The 16608-nt window shown below is 65.1% G+C and overlaps 1 protein-coding gene across 12 annotated transcripts; it reads right to left on the bottom strand.

Moving 5' to 3' along the window:
- Nucleotides 1–752: 752 nt before the first annotated feature.
- GPR179 (G protein-coupled receptor 179) lies at nucleotides 753–16149 on the bottom strand. Of its 12 annotated transcripts, XM_032711148.1 has the most exons (17): nucleotides 15220–16147; nucleotides 14597–14705; nucleotides 12862–12964; nucleotides 11853–12040; nucleotides 11630–11698; nucleotides 11166–11275; nucleotides 9857–10095; nucleotides 9209–9347; nucleotides 8918–9023; nucleotides 8248–8394; nucleotides 5815–7948; nucleotides 4197–5058; nucleotides 3432–3872; nucleotides 2240–2657; nucleotides 2036–2122; nucleotides 1754–1801; nucleotides 753–1633 (listed from the first exon to the last, which is right to left on the bottom strand). In XM_032711148.1, exons 1-17 carry the CDS (start codon nucleotides 16059–16061, stop codon nucleotides 917–919), a joined length of 6759 nt encoding a protein of 2252 aa, XP_032567039.1. In that variant the 5' UTR covers nucleotides 16062–16147; the 3' UTR covers nucleotides 753–916. The 12 variants fall into 12 exon arrangements, with proteins under 12 accessions (XP_032567039.1, XP_032567040.1, XP_032567038.1 ...); XM_032711149.1 differs by lacking the exon at nucleotides 2036–2122 and having other exon boundaries at nucleotides 753–2014; nucleotides 4197–4286; nucleotides 4569–5058; nucleotides 15220–16148; XM_032711147.1 differs by having other exon boundaries at nucleotides 2036–2657.
- Nucleotides 16150–16608: the final 459 nt, after the last annotated feature.

The raw sequence follows: 16608 nt of genomic DNA, 5'->3' as shown, positions 1-16608 counted from the left end.
CTAAATGGAGCCTCTGCCTCCGCCTCGCTCGGGAGCTGGGGAGGCACTCGGGGCTCTGGAGCGTGGGAGCTGAGCCAGGGGCAAAAATAACTCCCTGTGAGCTGCTGGTTGTGTGTGCTGGGACAGGTGGGGGGTGACTCCTCAACCCAGACCTGCTCAAGGGGGAGAGGACTGGGATTGTTCAGCCTGGAAAAGGGGGAACTTCAGGGTGACCTAATTGTGACCCGAAGGAGCTCAGGGAGAGATGGGGAGAGAGTGTTCCCAAGGACAAGGGGGATGGCTTCACACCCACAGGCAGGGTTAGGTGGGGTATTGGGAAGGAATTCTTCCCTTGGAGTCTGGGGAGGGGCTGGGATGGCTTTCCCAGAGAAGCTGTGGCTGCCCCATCCCTGGAAAGGGATCCAAGGCCAGGTTGGAGCAACCTGGGACAGTGAGAGGTGTCCCTGCCCATGGCAGGGGGTGGAAGGAGATGGTGTTAAAGATCCCTTCCCCTCCAAACCGTTCTGGGACTCTGTGAGGTTCTCCAGCTCTGGCTCTGAATGAAAAGGGTTGTTTTTTGTGGGATGTCTGCCTTTTGGGGGAGAATGGCCTTCCCATGGCCTTTCCTTCCAGCCCAGCAGCCCATGGCTCCCCATCTCCCCTCTCCGACCTCTGCAGCTCAACCACTTCATTCCTGGGTTCCCTCCACAGCCCCTTCCTGGGGGATCTCTCAGCTCTTCCCCACCCCCACAAACGAGCCTCTCAGCCCACACTCTGTAACAACACCCTTTATTTGCTGTATTTACACGTCCTGACGTTGGTGTTGGACCAGCAAAGACCTCGGGCCAAGCACAGGGGCTCTGCAGGTGGGAGCAGCCTCCAGCCCCAGCCTTTCCCTCCCCAAAAGCCACGTCTGCACTGGGATTTATGGGTGGGGCTACTGGTGATCCCACGGGCACACCTCGGGCTGGGTGTCCCTCTCACCCCCCTCTCCATCCCGGGGGGTCCCTCTGGCTCTGCCCTGGCCCTGGTGGGTCGGGGTGGGATCCACCCTCTCCTCCTCCCAGGGACACACCTCCGAGCTTTTCCTTGTGTCTGTGCTGGGCTTGGCAGGTGCTGATGGAGCCTCTTCTGCTTCCCAGGGACAAACCTCAGCCAGGCCAGTGCCAGGCCTGGAGCTGCTGCCCATCCCTGGGGGCTGGATGCTGGGCGGGAGCCGGCACAGGGGCTTGTGTTTGGCCTCCCCATCAGAGCTGCCCTTGGATTTTTCCAGCAGGGCTGTTGGAGACCCAACACCAGCTCCTGCCACCGGCTTTGGCTTTCCCATCCCGGGGTGGGATGTTCTGTCAGCTCCCCGTGGGTGCACACCTGCTTTGGAGCTTTCCTTTTCCAACCCCATGGGCTCTGCTGTTTCCCAGGGGCAGATTTCAGATTTCCTGCTCTCCGTGCTGTCGGATTTCTTGGATGGCTCCTTCTCCATTGCAGTTTTCAGGGAGAGATCCTCCGTGTCCGTGCTCTCCCAGGGACAGACGGACTCACGGTCTCTGCTCCTCTTCTCCACAGGTTTGGAGGACTTTGGTGGGACTCTGTCCTTCCCTGGGGCTGTTCCTTTCTCCAGCTGAGGTTCAGCCCCCTCCCAGGGACAGATCTCTGCCTTTAGGCTTTCCTTGCTCTGGGATTTCTTGGAAGGTGATTTGGGCAGTGCTGTGCTCCCTGCACAGGGTTTGGCCTGTGGCTGCTCCATGTCCGTGCTCTCCCAGGGACAGATTTCAGCTTTGTCAATGGATTTGGGCTCCTGGTCCTCCCAGGGACAGATCTCTGCCTTTAGGCTTTCCTTGCTCTGGGATTTCTTGGAAGGTTCTGTGCTCCCTGCACGGGCTTTGCCTGGGGACTGCTCGATGTCCGTGCTCTCCCAGGGACAGACGGACTCACGGTCTCTGCTCCCCTTCTCCACAGCTTTGGAGGTGGCCAATTCTTTTGGTGGGACTCCGTCCTTCCCTGGGGCTGTTCCTTTCTCCAGCTGAGGTTCAGCCCCCTCCCAGGGACAGATCTCTGCTTTCAGGCTTTCCTTGCTCTGGGATTTCTTGGAAGGCTCTGTCCTCCCTGCACGGGGTTTGCCCAGGGGTTGCTCTGTGTCTGTGCTCTCCCAGGGACAGACGGACTCACGGTCTCTGCTCCCCTTCTCCACAGGTTTGGAGGACTTTGGTGGGACTCTGTCCTTCCCTGGGGCTGCTCCTTTGTCCAGCTGAGGTGCAGCTACTTCCCAGGGACAGATTTCAGCTTTGTCACTGGATTTGGGCTCCTGATCCTCCCAAGGACAGATCTCTGCCTTCAGGCTCTCTGTGCTCTGGGATTTCCCCGAAGGTGATTTGGGCAGCCCTGTGCCCACGACATGGGATGTTCCCGAGGGTTCCTGTGTGCCCAGGCTCTCCCAGGGACACACAGCCTCCCTGTCCCTGCTGCCCTTCCCTGGGGATCTCTCCGGGCTGGCCAGCGCTGCCTGGCGCGTGATGCGCTTGTCCCCCCTGGAGCCCCCCTGGGAAACCTGCTGTGCCTTTGGCTGCTGGGAGGGAGGTTCAGCCCCTTCCCAGGGACAGATTTCAGCTTTGTCACTGGATTTGGGCTCCTGATCCTCCCAAGGACAGATCTCTGCCTTCAGGCTCTCTGTGCTCTGGGATTTCATGGAAGGTTCTGTGCTCCCTGCACAGGGTTTGGCCGGGGGCTGCTCCATGTCTGTGCTCTCCCAGGGGCAGATTTCTGCTCTGTCACTGGATTTGGGGTCCTGGGCCTCCCAAGGACAGATCTCTGCTTTCAGGCTCTCTGTGCTCTGGGATTTCTTTGAAGGTGATTTGGGCAGAGCTGTGCTCCCAGTGTGGGGTTTGGCCTGTGGCTGCTCCATCTCCGTGCTCTCCCAGGGACAGACGGACTCACGGTCTCTGCTCCCCTTCTCCACAAGTTTGGAGGTGGCCACTCCTTTTGGTGGGACTCTGTCCTTCCCTGGGGCTGTTCCTTTGTCCAGCTGAGCTTCAGCCCCCTCCCAGGGACAGATTTCAGCTCTGTCACTGGATTTGACCTCCTGAGCTTCCCAAGGACAGATCTCTGCCTTCAGGCTCTCCACGCTCTGAGATTTCCCCGAAGGTGATTTCGGCAGCCCTGTGCCCACGACATGGGATGGTCCCGAGGGTTCCTGTGTGCCCAGGCTCTCCCAGGGACACACAGCCTCCCTGTCCCTGCTGCCCTTCCCTGGGGATCTCTCCGGGCTGGCCAGCGCTGCCTGGCGCGTGATGCGCTTGTCCCCCCTGGAGCCCCCCTGGGAAACCTGCTGTGCCTTTGGCTGCTGGGAGGGAGGTTCAGCCCCTTCCCAGGGACAGATTTCTGCTCTGTCACTGGACTTGGGCTCCTGATCCTCCCAGGGACAGATCTCTGCTTTTAGGCTTTCCTTGCTCTGGGATTTCTTGGAAGGTGATTTGGGCAGTGCTGTGCTCCCTGCACAGGGTTTGGCCTGTGGCTGCTCCGTGTCTGTGCTCTCCCAGGGACAGATTTCAGCTTTGTCACTGGATTTGGGCTCCTGACCCTCCCAAGGACAGATCTCTGCCTTTAGGCTTTCCTTGCTCTGGGATTTCTTGGAAGGTTCTGTGCTCCCTGCACGGGCTTTGCCTGGGGACTGCTCGATGTCCGTGCTCTCCCAGGGACAGACGGACTCACGGTCTCTGCTCCCCTTCTCCACAGGTTTGGAGGACTTTGGTGGGACTCTGTCCTTCCCTGGGGCTGTTCCTTTTTCCAGCTGAAGTTCAGCCCCCTCCCAGGGACAAATTTCAGCTTTGTCACTGGATTTGGGCTCCTGATCCTCCCAAGGACAGATCTCTGCCTTCAGGCTCTCTGTGCTCTGGGATTTCCCCGAAGGTGATTTTGGCAGCCCTGTGCCCACGACATGGGATGTTCCTGAGGGTTCCTGTGTGCCCAGGCTCTCCCAGGGACACACGGCCTCCCTGTCCCTGCTGCCCTTCCCTGGGGATCTCTCCGGGCTGGCCAGCGCTGCCTGGCGCGTGATGCGCTTGTCCCCCCTGGAGCCCCCCTGGGAAACCTGCTGTGCCTTTGGCTGCTGGGAGGGAGGTTCAGCCCCTTCCCAGGGACAGATTTCAGCTTTGTCACTGGATTTGGGCTCCTGATCCTCCCAGGGACAGATCTCTGCCTTTAGGCTGTCCTTGCTCTGGGATTTCTTGGAAGGCTCTGTGCTCCCTGCACGGGCTTTGCCCAGGGGCTGCTCCATGCTCTCCCAGGGACAGATCTCAGCTTTGTCACTGGATTTGACCTCCTGATCCTCCCAAGGACAGATCTCTGCTGATTTCTTTGATGGCTCTGTGCTCCCAGTGTGGAGTTTGGGCAGTGGCTGCTCCGTGTCTGTGCTCTCCCAGGGACAGATGGACTCATGGTCTCTCTTTGCTTTCTCCTCCTTTCCGGATGCACCAACTCCAGTTTCTTTCAGGAGATCCTGACTTGCAGAAGGGCTTTTGCTCACAGTGGATGGTCTGAGTTTCTCTTTACCTGATGGAGGTTCAGCCCCCTCCCAGGGACAGATTTCACTGGATTTGGGCTCCTGAGCCTCCCAAGGACAGATCTCTGCCTTCAGGCTCTCCGTGCTCTGGGATTTCCCCGAAGGTGATTTGGGCAGTGCTGTGCTCCTGGCAGGGGGTTGTCCCAGGGCTTTCTCGGTGCCCAGGCTCTCCCAAGGACAGATCTCCTCCTTTATGCTCTCCATACTCTGGGATTTCTTGGACTCAGCTTTTTCCAGGCTTTTCCTGACGAGCTCTGTGAAGATCCCGGTGTCCCTGTGCTGTTCCCGACGGCCGCCCGTCCCTGCCAGCTTTGCTTTGGTATCTCCCACTCCTCTGGATCCTGGCTTGCCTTCCCTTTTGGAGGTGTCCTGCCTCAATCCCTCCTTCCCTGCTGGAGCTGCAGCCTCTTCCCAGGGGCAGATTTCTGTTCTAGGACGTGGCTCATCCTCCACTTCCCACGGACAGATGGTGGCCTTTTTGCTGTCCACGGACCCAGCTTGCTGGGATGAAGGTTTGGGCACAGCTGGGAGCCCCATCCCAGGCTGCTCCACACCTTCCCCGGATTTGGGGGATCCCTGCTGCCCGCTCCCTTTGTCTGCAGCCAGAGCTGTCTCTCCCACTCCCCCCGGAGCTGCTGCCTGGGGGGAAATCCCACTTTTCCCTTGGGAAATGTCACCATCATCTGACTTTGCCACAGTGGACGAGGCTGTTCCCGTTTCCCTTTCCCGAGGGCAAACTTCAGCATCCCCATCAGCTCCCACCGCCTCCCAGGGACACACCGACACCCGGGAGCTCCTCGAGGGCACTTCTGGAGCCTCGGAGCTCCCGGGAGCAGCTCCGGGGGGAGGTTCCCCAGTGCTGGCCCTGCCCCAGGGCCCCGGGGCTGCTCCCGGGCTGCTCCCGCTCTCCTGCGCTCTGGGCACACCCAGGGATGTTGGTCTGAGACTCCTCCTCTCCCCTTCCCACCTCTCCCTCTCCAGCCGAGCCCCCTCCGTGTCCCAGGGGCAGATTTCTGCTCTGACAGTCCTTCCCTGCTCCCGAGTCTCCCACGGACACACCTCAGCCCTCCTGCCCTCTACTTGCTCTGGAGCTGCTCCCGGCAGCTCTGGGCTTTTGGCTGGTGGTTTTCCCATTCCCGGCTCTCCCCTGGGGTGCTGGAGATCCCCCTCACTGCCGTCCTTCCCAGGGGCTCTGCCCTCACTCTGCCCCTCGGGGTAGATTCCTGTCGCAGTTCTGGAATCTTCCTGGGTATCCCCAGGACGGATCCCTCCCTGCCCACTCCCAGCTTTCCCCGCTGCATCCCGAGCTCTGTCGGTGTCCTGGCTCCCCCCAGGACCGAGGGGCTCATCCTGGCTGCTCCCCTTTCCCAGTGCCTTTGCCGGGCTCTCCTCACCCACCGGGAGCCCCCCGTCCTCCCGGGAAGCAACGGCCTCTTGGCGCAGCAGAGCTCCCCTTCCCGCTGGGATTCCAAGGGATCCTGGGGGAAAAACCCCAGTCCTTGGCTTCCCCCTGGCCTCTCCCTGCACGCTGGTGGTGGAGGGCTGGGGGCTGCTTGGGGTGGGCTTTGCAGGTGGCTGCTCCTCCTCCGTGTGCTCCTGGGGCTGGATGGATCCATTCATCCCCTGGAGCCCTTTGGCTGTTCCTTCCTCCAGCATGACTGCAGGAGCATCCTTCCCTCGATCCACTGCAGGAGCATCCTTCCCTGGATCCACTGCAGGAACATCCTTCCCTGGATCCACTGCAGGAACGTCCTTCCCTGGATCCACTGCAGGAACGTCCTTCCCTGGATCCACTGCAGGAACATCCTTCCCTGGATCCACTGCAGGAACGTCCTTCCCTGGATCCACCCCAGGAGCCCCGTCCCCTTCCTGGGGCTCCACCTGTGTTTTCCCACCGGGCTGCTCTGCCACTTCGTCCCCACCAGCTGTCCCTGGCACCAGACTGTCCCATTGTCCTTCTGTCCCGCTGTCCCCCCAGCCCGTGGCTTCCCCGGGGGTGGCAGCGTTGTTGTTGTGCTGGCAGGGCACCGTGTACCCACGGCTGGGGGGCTCTGGCCTCTGCCTGCCCCCCTCGGGGCTTTTGGCAGCGGGGTCCGGGCCGGTGCCCCCGAGGGACGTGGCCGAAGCCTCGGCCAGACTGGACTTCTCCCTCCTGCTGCTCCCCCTCTTCCTGAAGCTCCCCTCGCTCTCCCTCCTCCCTCTGAGGATGCTCTTGCCCCGGGAGCGGTTCAGGGCTTTGATGGCCAGGCCCAGGCTCCGGAAGGTCTTGGCGGGGGCCGGTTTGGGCTCGGGGCCGGTGGTCTCCGTGTCACCGGGGATTCCTGACTCTGCTGCCTCGGCGGCTTTTTGTTTCCTGCTCAGGATCTCGTCCTGGATCAGCTCCCAGGGACAGACCTGTGCCGAGATGGGGGGTGGGCTCAGCAGCCCGCCCTTCCCCGCGCTAGGGGACGAGCGCCCCGGGTGTCCCTCTGGTGTCCCCTCCGGTGTCCCCTCCGCCTCTCCCGCCGGTGCCGGGGGGTCCCGCGGTGGCTCCGCCGGCTCCAGGGAGTCCCCAGCGGGCCCCGAGTGCCTCCCCAGGCTCTCGTAGCGGACGGGGGGCACGGGGGGCGTTTTCCTCACGGCCACTCGCACCTTCCTGGGCGGGTGGGCGCTGTCGATGCTGACGCTCTTGGTGGGCGCGTAGGTGACGTGTTTCTGCGCCTTGGCATCGCCCAGGGGGGACGCGTCCTCCTGGGAGCAGCTCTTGGCGGGGATTTTGGCCTTCCCGGCGTCCCTGGGAGGGGCACGGCCGGGAGGGTGCCTCGAGGCCGGGGCTGAGAGCTGCCTGCTGCTGTGCCACCCCTCCCGGGCGGCTCTGCTGGCCGCCAGCAGGGCCTCCTCCCGCGCCCCGGTGACGACGCTGTGTGACTTCTGCAGGGCGGGCGCCCGGGCCGGGGGTCTCTGCCAGTGCCCCGACAGGTTTTGGGCGCTGGCCGACTTGCACACGAGCGGGGCGGCGTCCAGGGAGTCGCTGTCGGATTGCTCCAAGGTCACCTCCATCTCCTCCCTCCCCGGCGAGGGCTCCTCGGGGGGGAGGGTGCCGGGGCTGGGCGACCCTCGGGGGGGCCCCTCGGAGCTGCGGGACTTGCGCAGGGCCGAGGAGCGGCGCCGGGCTCCCTCGTCCCTCATCCTCGCGCCGGTGCCGCCGGTGTCCGGCGGGCGCCTGGCGGAGGAGCCGCGGCGGCCCGGGATGCTCCCGCGGTCCCCGGCGCTGCTCCGGCGGGACGGGGCCTCGGGCGGCTCGGCCCCGCGGCGCAGGATGGAGCGGGCGAGGCTGCGGCGGGAGCTGCGCTTCCTGGGCAGGTGGGGGTTGTTGGTCGCCATCCGCCACGTCTTGTGCACCTCCAGCTGCCGGTAGAGCTTCTTCAGCTCCTCCTGCGCCGGGCGCGGCAGAGGGAGGGGAGAGAGGAGGGCACGTAAAGTGGGGGATGTAAAAAAAAGACACCCCCCAACCGCCCAGGCTGCCCCCGCGTCCCCAAACACCCCCCCCCCCTCCCCGCGCTGCCCGTCCCCTCCAGCCCGGGTCACACAGAGGGTTTGCCCGCCCGGGGAGGGTCACCCTGTGTCCCCTTCTCTCCCCCCCCCCCTTCGCTTTGCATCGGGAAAAGATTGCGAAAGGCACCTCTTACTCTGCACAACCAGCGTCAAAAGAAGGTCCTGAGTGTGCCACCCACCCGAATGTCATCGGGGTCGAGACTGTGCTCGCTCCAGGCGGACGCGATGCTGCTGTTCAGGCAGGAGCCCGAGCGCCGCATGTCCAGCTCGTCCTCGTACACCTCGGCCGTGATCTCCTCCCGCAGCGGAGAGCCCCTGTGCAGGAACTGGGGGGGGCCAGGAGAGGGCACTCACCGAGGGGTCCCTGAAGCGCCAGGGGACCCCATCCCCAGCTCCCAGAGTCCCTGGGCTGAGCGTTGGAATCATGGAATCACCAGGGTTGGAAAAGCCCCCTAAGACCGAGTCCAGCCTTTAACCCGTGTCACCACTAAACTGCGTCCCCAGGTGCCACATCCACGTGTTTTTGAGCACTTCCAGGGATGGTGATTCCACCACCTTCCCGGGCAGCCCATTCCAAGGCTTCACAACCCTTTCCATTAAGAAGTTTCCCCCCAAATCCGAGCCAAATCTCCCCTGGTGCCACTTGAGGCTGTTCCCTCTCCTCCTGTCCCTTGTTCCCTGGGAGCAGAGCCTGACTCCTTCCTGGCTCCCCCCTCCTGTCAGGGGGTTGCAGAGCCAGAAGGTCCCCCCTGAGCCTCCTTTTCTCCAGGCTGAGCCCCCCCAGCTCCCTCAGCTGCTCCTGCTGCTCCAGCCCCTTCCCAGCTCCATTCCCTTCCTGGGACTCGGTACCTTGGGGATAAAGAGCAGGGCCAGGGTCATGGTGACGGTGCCGTGGGTGTGAGCGAAGAAGAGGAGCAGAGTCCAGTCAGGATGCAGGGAGGGGATGATGATGAACCTGGAAGGGGCGAGAAGGGCAGCACCAGGTCCCACCAAAGCACCCACAGCCCCCTCCACACTCCCAGACCCCACAGCTTCCCCCTGCCCGGTGATCCACAGCTCCCCCCGGCTTGGGGACGGTCCCTGAGCATCTCCAGGGATGGGAATCGCCGTTCCCAGCCCCTCCTGGGCCCCGAGTCCTACCTGACCACGTGGAAGGCAGTGGAGATCATGAGCTCGTTGTGGAGGGCGATGCCCATGTACCGGGGCTCGTGGAAGGCGGAGGGCACGGCCCGGGTGGCGTAGCACAGGAAGCTGCCCCACAGCAGGAACAGCATCTCGGCTGTGGGGCAGAGCAGGGAGAGATGCTCAGCACCCAGCCCTGGCACCCTGCATGTTCTGGAGGGCACCCATGGGTGCTGCTGCCAGGGAGGACCCCACCACATCCAGCCCTTGGATGCTGTTGGAACATGCTGGGTCTGGATCACCCCTTGGCACGGCCTTTCCAAAGACCTCCAGGACTCAAGAGCTGCCCCGGGTGATTTACCCAGGGCAATGGGAACCCCTCCTTGGAGCAGATCAAACGGGACAAGGAAACGAAAACCCTGCACGGCATATTTAGGGGATGGGGTCCTGGGGCTGTGGGGACCCTCGGGGTGCCCTGGGGGTGGTCTCAGTGATGACCATCACATAGAGCTGTGGGGACCCCCAGGGTGCCCTGGGGGTGGTCTCACTGATGACCATCAATCATGTAGGGCTGTGGGGACCCTCGGGGTGCCCTGGGGGTGGTCTCACCAATGACCATCATGTACGGCTGTGGAGACCCCCGGGGTGCCCTGGGGGTGGTCTCACCAATGACCATCATGTAGTCCCAGCAGTCGTGGCCGCAGATGTAGAAGTGGAGCCCGTGGGTGGTCTGGGTGCGGATCACCAGCGGGATGTTCTTGTTGATGTTCTCCAGCATCCCGATGGTCCAGGCTGCCAGGAACCACAGCACCAGGAGCAGGATGGGCGCCAGCATCTTCAGCACCCGCCCGCTCGACACGTAGGGCGCCCGCTGGGCCGAGCGGGACAGGAACACCTTCAGCACCCTGGGGGGGGCACAGGGGTGAGCCCCCGGCCCTCCCTGCTCTGGGGGTGCTGAGCACCCAATTCCCCCTGCTGCAGGGGTCCTGAGCATCTAAACCTCCCCTCTGTGGGGGTCCTGAACACCCAAATCCCCCCACTGCAGGGGTCCTGAGCATCTAAACCTCCCCTCTGTGGGGGTCCTGAACACCCAAATCCCCCCACTGCAGGGGTCCTGAGCATCTAAACCTCCCCTCTGTGGGGGTCCTGAGCATCTAAACCTCCACTCTGTGGGGGCCCTGAGCACCCAAACCCCCCCACTGCAGGAGTCCTGAGCATCTAAACCTCCCCTCTGTGGGGGTCCTGAACACCCAAATCCCCCTGCTGCAGGGGTCCTGAGCATCTAAACCTCCACTCTGTGGGGGTCCTGAGCATCTAAACCTCCACTCTGTGGGGGCCCTGAGCACCCAAACCCCCCCACTGCAGGGGTCCTGAGCATCTAAACCTCCACTCTGTGGAGGTCCTGAGCACCCAGACTGACTCACCATGGGGGTCCTGGGCACCCGAATCCCCCCACTGCAGGGGTCCTGAGCAACTAAAGCCCCCCACTGCAGGGGTCCTGAGCACCCAAACCCACTCACCATGGGGGTCCTGAGCACGCAAATCTGCCCGCTGCAGGGGTCCTGAGCATCTAAACCTCTCCTCTGTGGGGGTCCTGAGCATCCAACCCCCCCCACTGAGGGGGTCCTGAGCACCCAGACCCACTCACCATGGGGGTCCTGAGCACCCAAATCTGCCTGCTGCAGGGGTCCTGAGCTTCTAAACTCCCCCACTGCAGGGGTCCTGAGCACCCAGACCCAGTCACCATGGGGGTCCTGGGCACCCAAAACCCCCCACTGCAGGGGTCCTGAGCACCCAAACCCAGTCACCATGGGGGTCCTGAGCACCCAAACCCCCCCACTGCAGGGGTCCCAACCACCCAGATCCCCTCACTGTGGGAGTCCAGACCACCCCGCTGCTCCCCATTACGGGGGTCCCGACCACCCAAACCCCTCAGCACGGGGGTCCCGAGCCCCGAGCCCCCCGCCCTGGGTACCTGTACAGCTTGAGGGTGATGGTGCCGTAGACGGTGGCGAAGCCGAGCATCCGCACCCAGCGCAGGACGATGCAGCGGAAGATGCTCGGCTTGAAGTACAGGATGAACACCTGGAGCGGCGGGAGGCAGGGATCAGGGATGGCACGGCGTGGATCCCACCTCCAGAGCCTCGGAAATCACCTGCTTCCAAAGCCAGCCCCGCCTCCCCCCTCCCCTTGACCCCGCGGCACCCGCCACGGCAGCTCGTGCGGGAGGGAGAGGGGATTTGGGCAGGGATTAATTCCCGCAGCCAGCAGGAGAAAAGGGATTTGGTTTTCTGAGAAGGTTTATACCGCAGCCCCCAGGGACAGTGCCAGCAAAATTAACAATTAGGTGGAGCCGTGCCCGTGCCCTGCTTGGGGCAGTTCCATCCCGTGAACTCCATCCCGGAGGTTTTCGGCTCCGGGGAACAGCTGGATACTCACGGGGAAGTAGAGGAGGAGGGATCCAAAGAGGATGGTCTCCAGGAGGATGATTCCCGATGCCCGGATCCTCTGCAGGGACAGAGGTGTGAGGGTGCAGCTGGGAGCCCAGAGGGGATGGAGCCAGGACAGGGGGATCCCCCTTCCCCGAGTCCGCAGGGTTTGGGGTGGGAGGGGAGCAGGGCAGGGGGTGACAGCGGAGGGGGAGGACTCGGGGACACCTTGCCTTGCTCCGTCTGAAGTGGTAGGAGACGAGCATGCTGAGGAAGATGGCCAGCATGCAGCAGGCCTGGCACGACAGCACGGCCGCCCGCAGCACCGGGTCCTCCTGGATCAGGCACGGCTTGTCATCCTCACAGGTGGCACAGCCCGGGCGGCAGGGCCAGCACGCCAGGCGGGACCCCCCGTCCGGCCCTGGGGACACAGGGAGGGCAGGGTGGAACCACTGCACCCAGGGGGAACCACCACAGCCAGGGGGAACCACCACAGCCAGGGGGAATCACCAAATCCAGGGGGAATCACCACAGCCAGGGGGAACCACCACAGCCAGGGGGAATCATCACATCCAGGGGGAATCACCACATCCAGGGGGGAATCACCACATCCAGGGGGAATCACCACATCCAGGGGGAACCACCACATCTAGGTGAAAACACCATGTCCAGGTGGAATCACCAAATCCAGGGGGAACCACTACAACCAGGGGGAATCACCACAAACAGGGGGAATCATCACATCCAGAGGGAACCACCACATCCAGGGGGAATCACCACATCCAGGGGGAACCACCACATCCAGGGGGAATCACCACAAACAGGGGGAACCACCAAATCCAGGGGGAATCACCAAATCCGGGGTGAACCACCACATCCAGGTGAAAACACCGTGTCCAGGTGAAAACACCATGTCCAGGTGGAATCACCACATCCAGGTGGAATCACCACAACCAGGAGGAACCACCATATCCAGGGGGAATCACCAAATCCAGGGGGAATCACCACAACCAGGAGGAACCACCACATCCATGGGGAACCACCACAACCAGGTGAAAACACCATATCCAGGTGGAATCACCTCATGCAGGTGAAATCACCGCATCCCAGGGCTTGGTGGCACTTCCCGTGCCAGGGCACATGTTCTGGCTTCCCAAAGCCCCCCAGCCCTGGATCCCACTGCTGTATCCAAGGGTAAAACTGGGTGAAATGAGGCCCCCCGGGGCCTGGCACGGTACCCACCTGCCCAGGCACCGCTGGCCACTCCGCCGGCCCCGTAAAAGCCCGGCCTGCACCGGCACAGGTACCTCCCGAGGACGAAGCCACGGCTCTCCTGGGGCACACACTGCAGGAGACAGGCTCAGACACTCAGGAGGGCAAGGGTTTGTCCCCCATCCCGTGTGTTCCCCCCATCATCTGCACCCCCCCTGCCCCAGGGGCTCCAGCAGCCCCCGGCTCACCTGACCCCACACCATCCTCCCCCCCCCCGCGCTCAGGAGGAATCAGTGGTTAAACATTTCAGAATTAAAAGCCAGAGCTTGGCTCCAAATCCCTCCCTAAAACCTAAATGGACACCTAATGCAGCCGAGCGCCCTAATCCTGCCCAGCCGTGACGGCAGTGCCAGGCCAGGCACTGCTCCCTAATCCCCCCCCCCCCGGCGCATCCTGCCCCGAACGGGCCGTGCTGGCGGCCCTGCTGGGCATTGTTGTTTTCTGGAGGGATGCCCGGCACTGAGCCCGTCCCTCCGGAGGGCACCGCTGGCAGGAAACAGCGGTCGGTGACGCCTTTCCCACGTGGGGACAGTTTTGGGCCGCCGGGGTGGGACTCCAAAGCTGGGAGGAGGTGGGGTCTGCCCTGGCTGGGGGTGCTGACGGTGGAGCCAAGCCCTGAAGTGCTCGGGCATCACCGGGTGGGCGCCGGCAGAGGGGACGGGGGAGTTGGGGTGATGTGCCCACCGGCTGCCAACCCCCCGTGCCCACCGTGCCCGCGGTGCCCGGGCAGGGAGCGGCCGGGTCACACGCCCGCGGCTGGCGGTGGGGAGGGAAGATTTGCACAATAAACCCCTCGCTGCGGTGCGGGAGCAGCTGAACGAAGCAGATGGATCGGCCGGGAGAGGATAAAGCTCAGCCCGGAGGGAGGGACACGGGGCAGGGGCAGCCCGGGGGTGGTTCGGTGTGGGGGTGCCCCAGTGCTGTCGGGTGTGGGGATGGGGTTTGGGGGTGCCCCAGCCCTGCCAGGTACAGGGATGGGGTTTGGGGGTGCCCCAGTGCTGTCGGGTGCGGGGATGGGGTGTGGGGGTGCCCCAGCCCTGCCAGGTACAGGGATGGGGTGTGGGGGTGCCCCAGCCCTAGTGGGTGCAGGGATGGGGTGTGGGGGTGCCCCAGCCCTGCCGGGTGTGGGGATGGGGTGTGGGGGTGCCCCAGCCCTGCCAGGTACAGGGATGGGGTGTGGGGGTGCCCCAATGCTGCCGGGTGTGGGGATGGGGTGTGGGGGTGCCCCAGCCCTAGTGGGTGCAGGGATGGGGTGTGGGGGTGCCCCAGCCCTGCCGGGTGTGGGGATGGGGTGTGGGGGTGCCCCAGCCCTGCCGGGTGTGGGGATGGGGTGTGGGGGTGCCCCAGCCCTGCCGGGTGTGGGGGTGCCCCAATGCTGCCGGGTGCAGGGATGGGGTGTGGGGGTGCCCCAGCCCTGCCGGGTGTGGGGATGGGGTGTGGGGGTGCCCCAGCCCTGTCGGGTGTGGGGGTGCCCCAATGCTGCCGGGTGCAGGGATGGGGTGTGGGGGTGCCCCAGCCCTGCCGGGTATGGGGATGGGGTGTGGGGGTGCCCCAGTGCTGTCGGGTGCAGGGATGGGGTGTGGGGGTGCCCCAGCCCTAGTGGGTGCAGGGATGGGGTGTGGGGGTGCCCCAGTGCTGCCAGGGGCAGGGATGGGGTGTGGGGGTGCCCCAGCCCTGCCGGGGGCGGGGATGGGGTGCAGGGTACCTGGGTGCTGTTGAGGTCACAGCGATGTGTGTCAGAGAACCAGCCCGGCCCGCTGGCGCACTGGTCGATGGCCACATCCCGCAGCTCCACATCCACCCGCACCACACCCCTGTGCAGAGGGATGGGGTCAGCCCCGGGGGTCGTGTGGGCCCACCCCGTGCCCCCCACCCAGCGTGGCCATGCCCCACTGCCATCTCTGGGCTGGCACTGGGGAGGGGACTGGGAGGGGGGGGGGGATGATGTGAGGTGTCACCAACGTCCCCAGACCCCCGGACAGGGATGTTCCCCCTCGGAGCCGTGTCTGGAGACTCCCAGCTCCCAGGAGGGATGTCAGCCTGGCTCACTCACCCCCAGCACGGCCGTGACAGGGGGGTCTGGGGGTGGCAGCACAAGGTGGGCAGCACAAAGGGGTACCAAGGGAGGGCAGGGGTCACCTCCGTGCCCGGGGATGTGCAAACACACACATGCAGCGCTCACACCCCCCCCCCGAGGGACACAGGCAGGGTGCTGGCACACCCCGGGGTGACACCTCCAGCTGCCCCCCCCCAGCACACGCACAGGGCACCCCCCAGCCCTCTTAACAACCCCCCTCCCCTCCCCCAGCCCCTCCGGGCTCCACTTACTTGAACTCGGGGCTGAGGTCTGGCTTGAGCCCGTAGAAGGCGGAGGAGAGCGTGACCGCCCAGGCGGGCAGGAACCGGCCCTCCCGGCACTCCAGGAACGGCGGCGACCACCTCACGTGGCCCGGGTCGCCCACGTAGCTGTCCCCCCGCTGCCACTTGGGGGTCTCCATGCTGCGCAGGTCGTTGCTGAGCACGCGCTTGCGGAGCTGGGGGGTCCGCTGGGACTTGAGGGCGTTGAACCACTCGTTGTCCCAGCTGAGGTTGCCCAGGCTGGGGGCGGAGGCCGAGACGTCCTGCAGTAGGATCTGCCCGTCCCCCTTGGTGGCCTGGAGCATCAGCCGGGGCTTGGGGGCCAGCGGGTGGGCGTCGAGGGCCAGCACCGCCCGGCGCACCCACGGGTGCCCCTCGGCCAGGCTGCGGACCAGCGCCTGGTACCACTCCACGTCCTCGGCCACGCTGGCCTCGCGGATGTCGTTGGTCTGGAAGAGCATGTTGAGGAAGTTGGCGGTGTGTGCCAGCGCCTCAGGGGCGGCCCGGAGGGCGGCTCGCAGGGCCGGGGGGGGCCCCGGGCCGGGGGGTCCCGCCGCGACCCCCCCGCTGCAGTTGGCCCGGGCCAGGCGCTGGGCATCCCCCGTGCGCAGGAACGCCAGCGCTGCCGCCGAGCCCTCGGCGTCCCCCGGCGCTCCCGGCTCCAGGGTGGGCGCCCACGAGGATGAGGGGCCCGGCGACCATCCTGGCGGCCGCGGGGGTCTCTCCTGCGGGCGCTGCCCCGCCGTGAGCACCGTGACGTGCACCAGCACCGCGCGGACGCCCCAGAGCAGCGGCCAGCGGCGCGGCTCCATGGCTGGGGCTCAGCGGAGCCCCCCGTCCCCCGGCGGCCCCCCCGGCCGGCCCGGGGGGCGCATGGCCGGCAGGGACCCCCGCGCTGCCCGGAGCCGGCCCCGCGCTCTGCCGCCCGTTCTCCTCCCTCGGCGATGCCGGAGCAGACGTCACCGGCTCCAAACCGTGTTCAGCGGCTGGCGCTGCCCGGAGCCCCCCCCGCCCGCCCCCGCGCTCCCGCTCGGGCCGCAGCGCTGCCCCGGAGCCCCCCGCCCTGAGCTCCGGGGGGACTCCGCGCCGAGCCCCCCCGGGGGGACGCCCGCACCCCGGCCCCTCGGGCTGGTCGTGATGCAAGAGCATCCTGATGGGAAGCCATGGCAACGGGAACGGGAATTTTCCTGCCGGTATCCCAGTCCCCTCGGCAGCCGGGGGGGGAGCAGGGCGCCCGCGGGGTCCCCAGATGGTCCAGGGATCCAATCCCGCAGTGCCCACACCCCACCCCACCCCCGGCCATGGGGTGGGAATGGGGGGTTGTCACCCACCCGGGATGTCCCTGTGGGGCTGCGGGGG

Source organism: Chiroxiphia lanceolata, chromosome 26, assembly GCF_009829145.1.
Source record: "Chiroxiphia lanceolata isolate bChiLan1 chromosome 26, bChiLan1.pri, whole genome shotgun sequence".
NCBI lineage: Eukaryota > Metazoa > Chordata > Aves > Passeriformes > Pipridae > Chiroxiphia > Chiroxiphia lanceolata.
The sequence above is the reverse complement of the archived record's forward strand: the minus strand, read 5'-3'. Positions and strand labels throughout refer to the sequence as shown.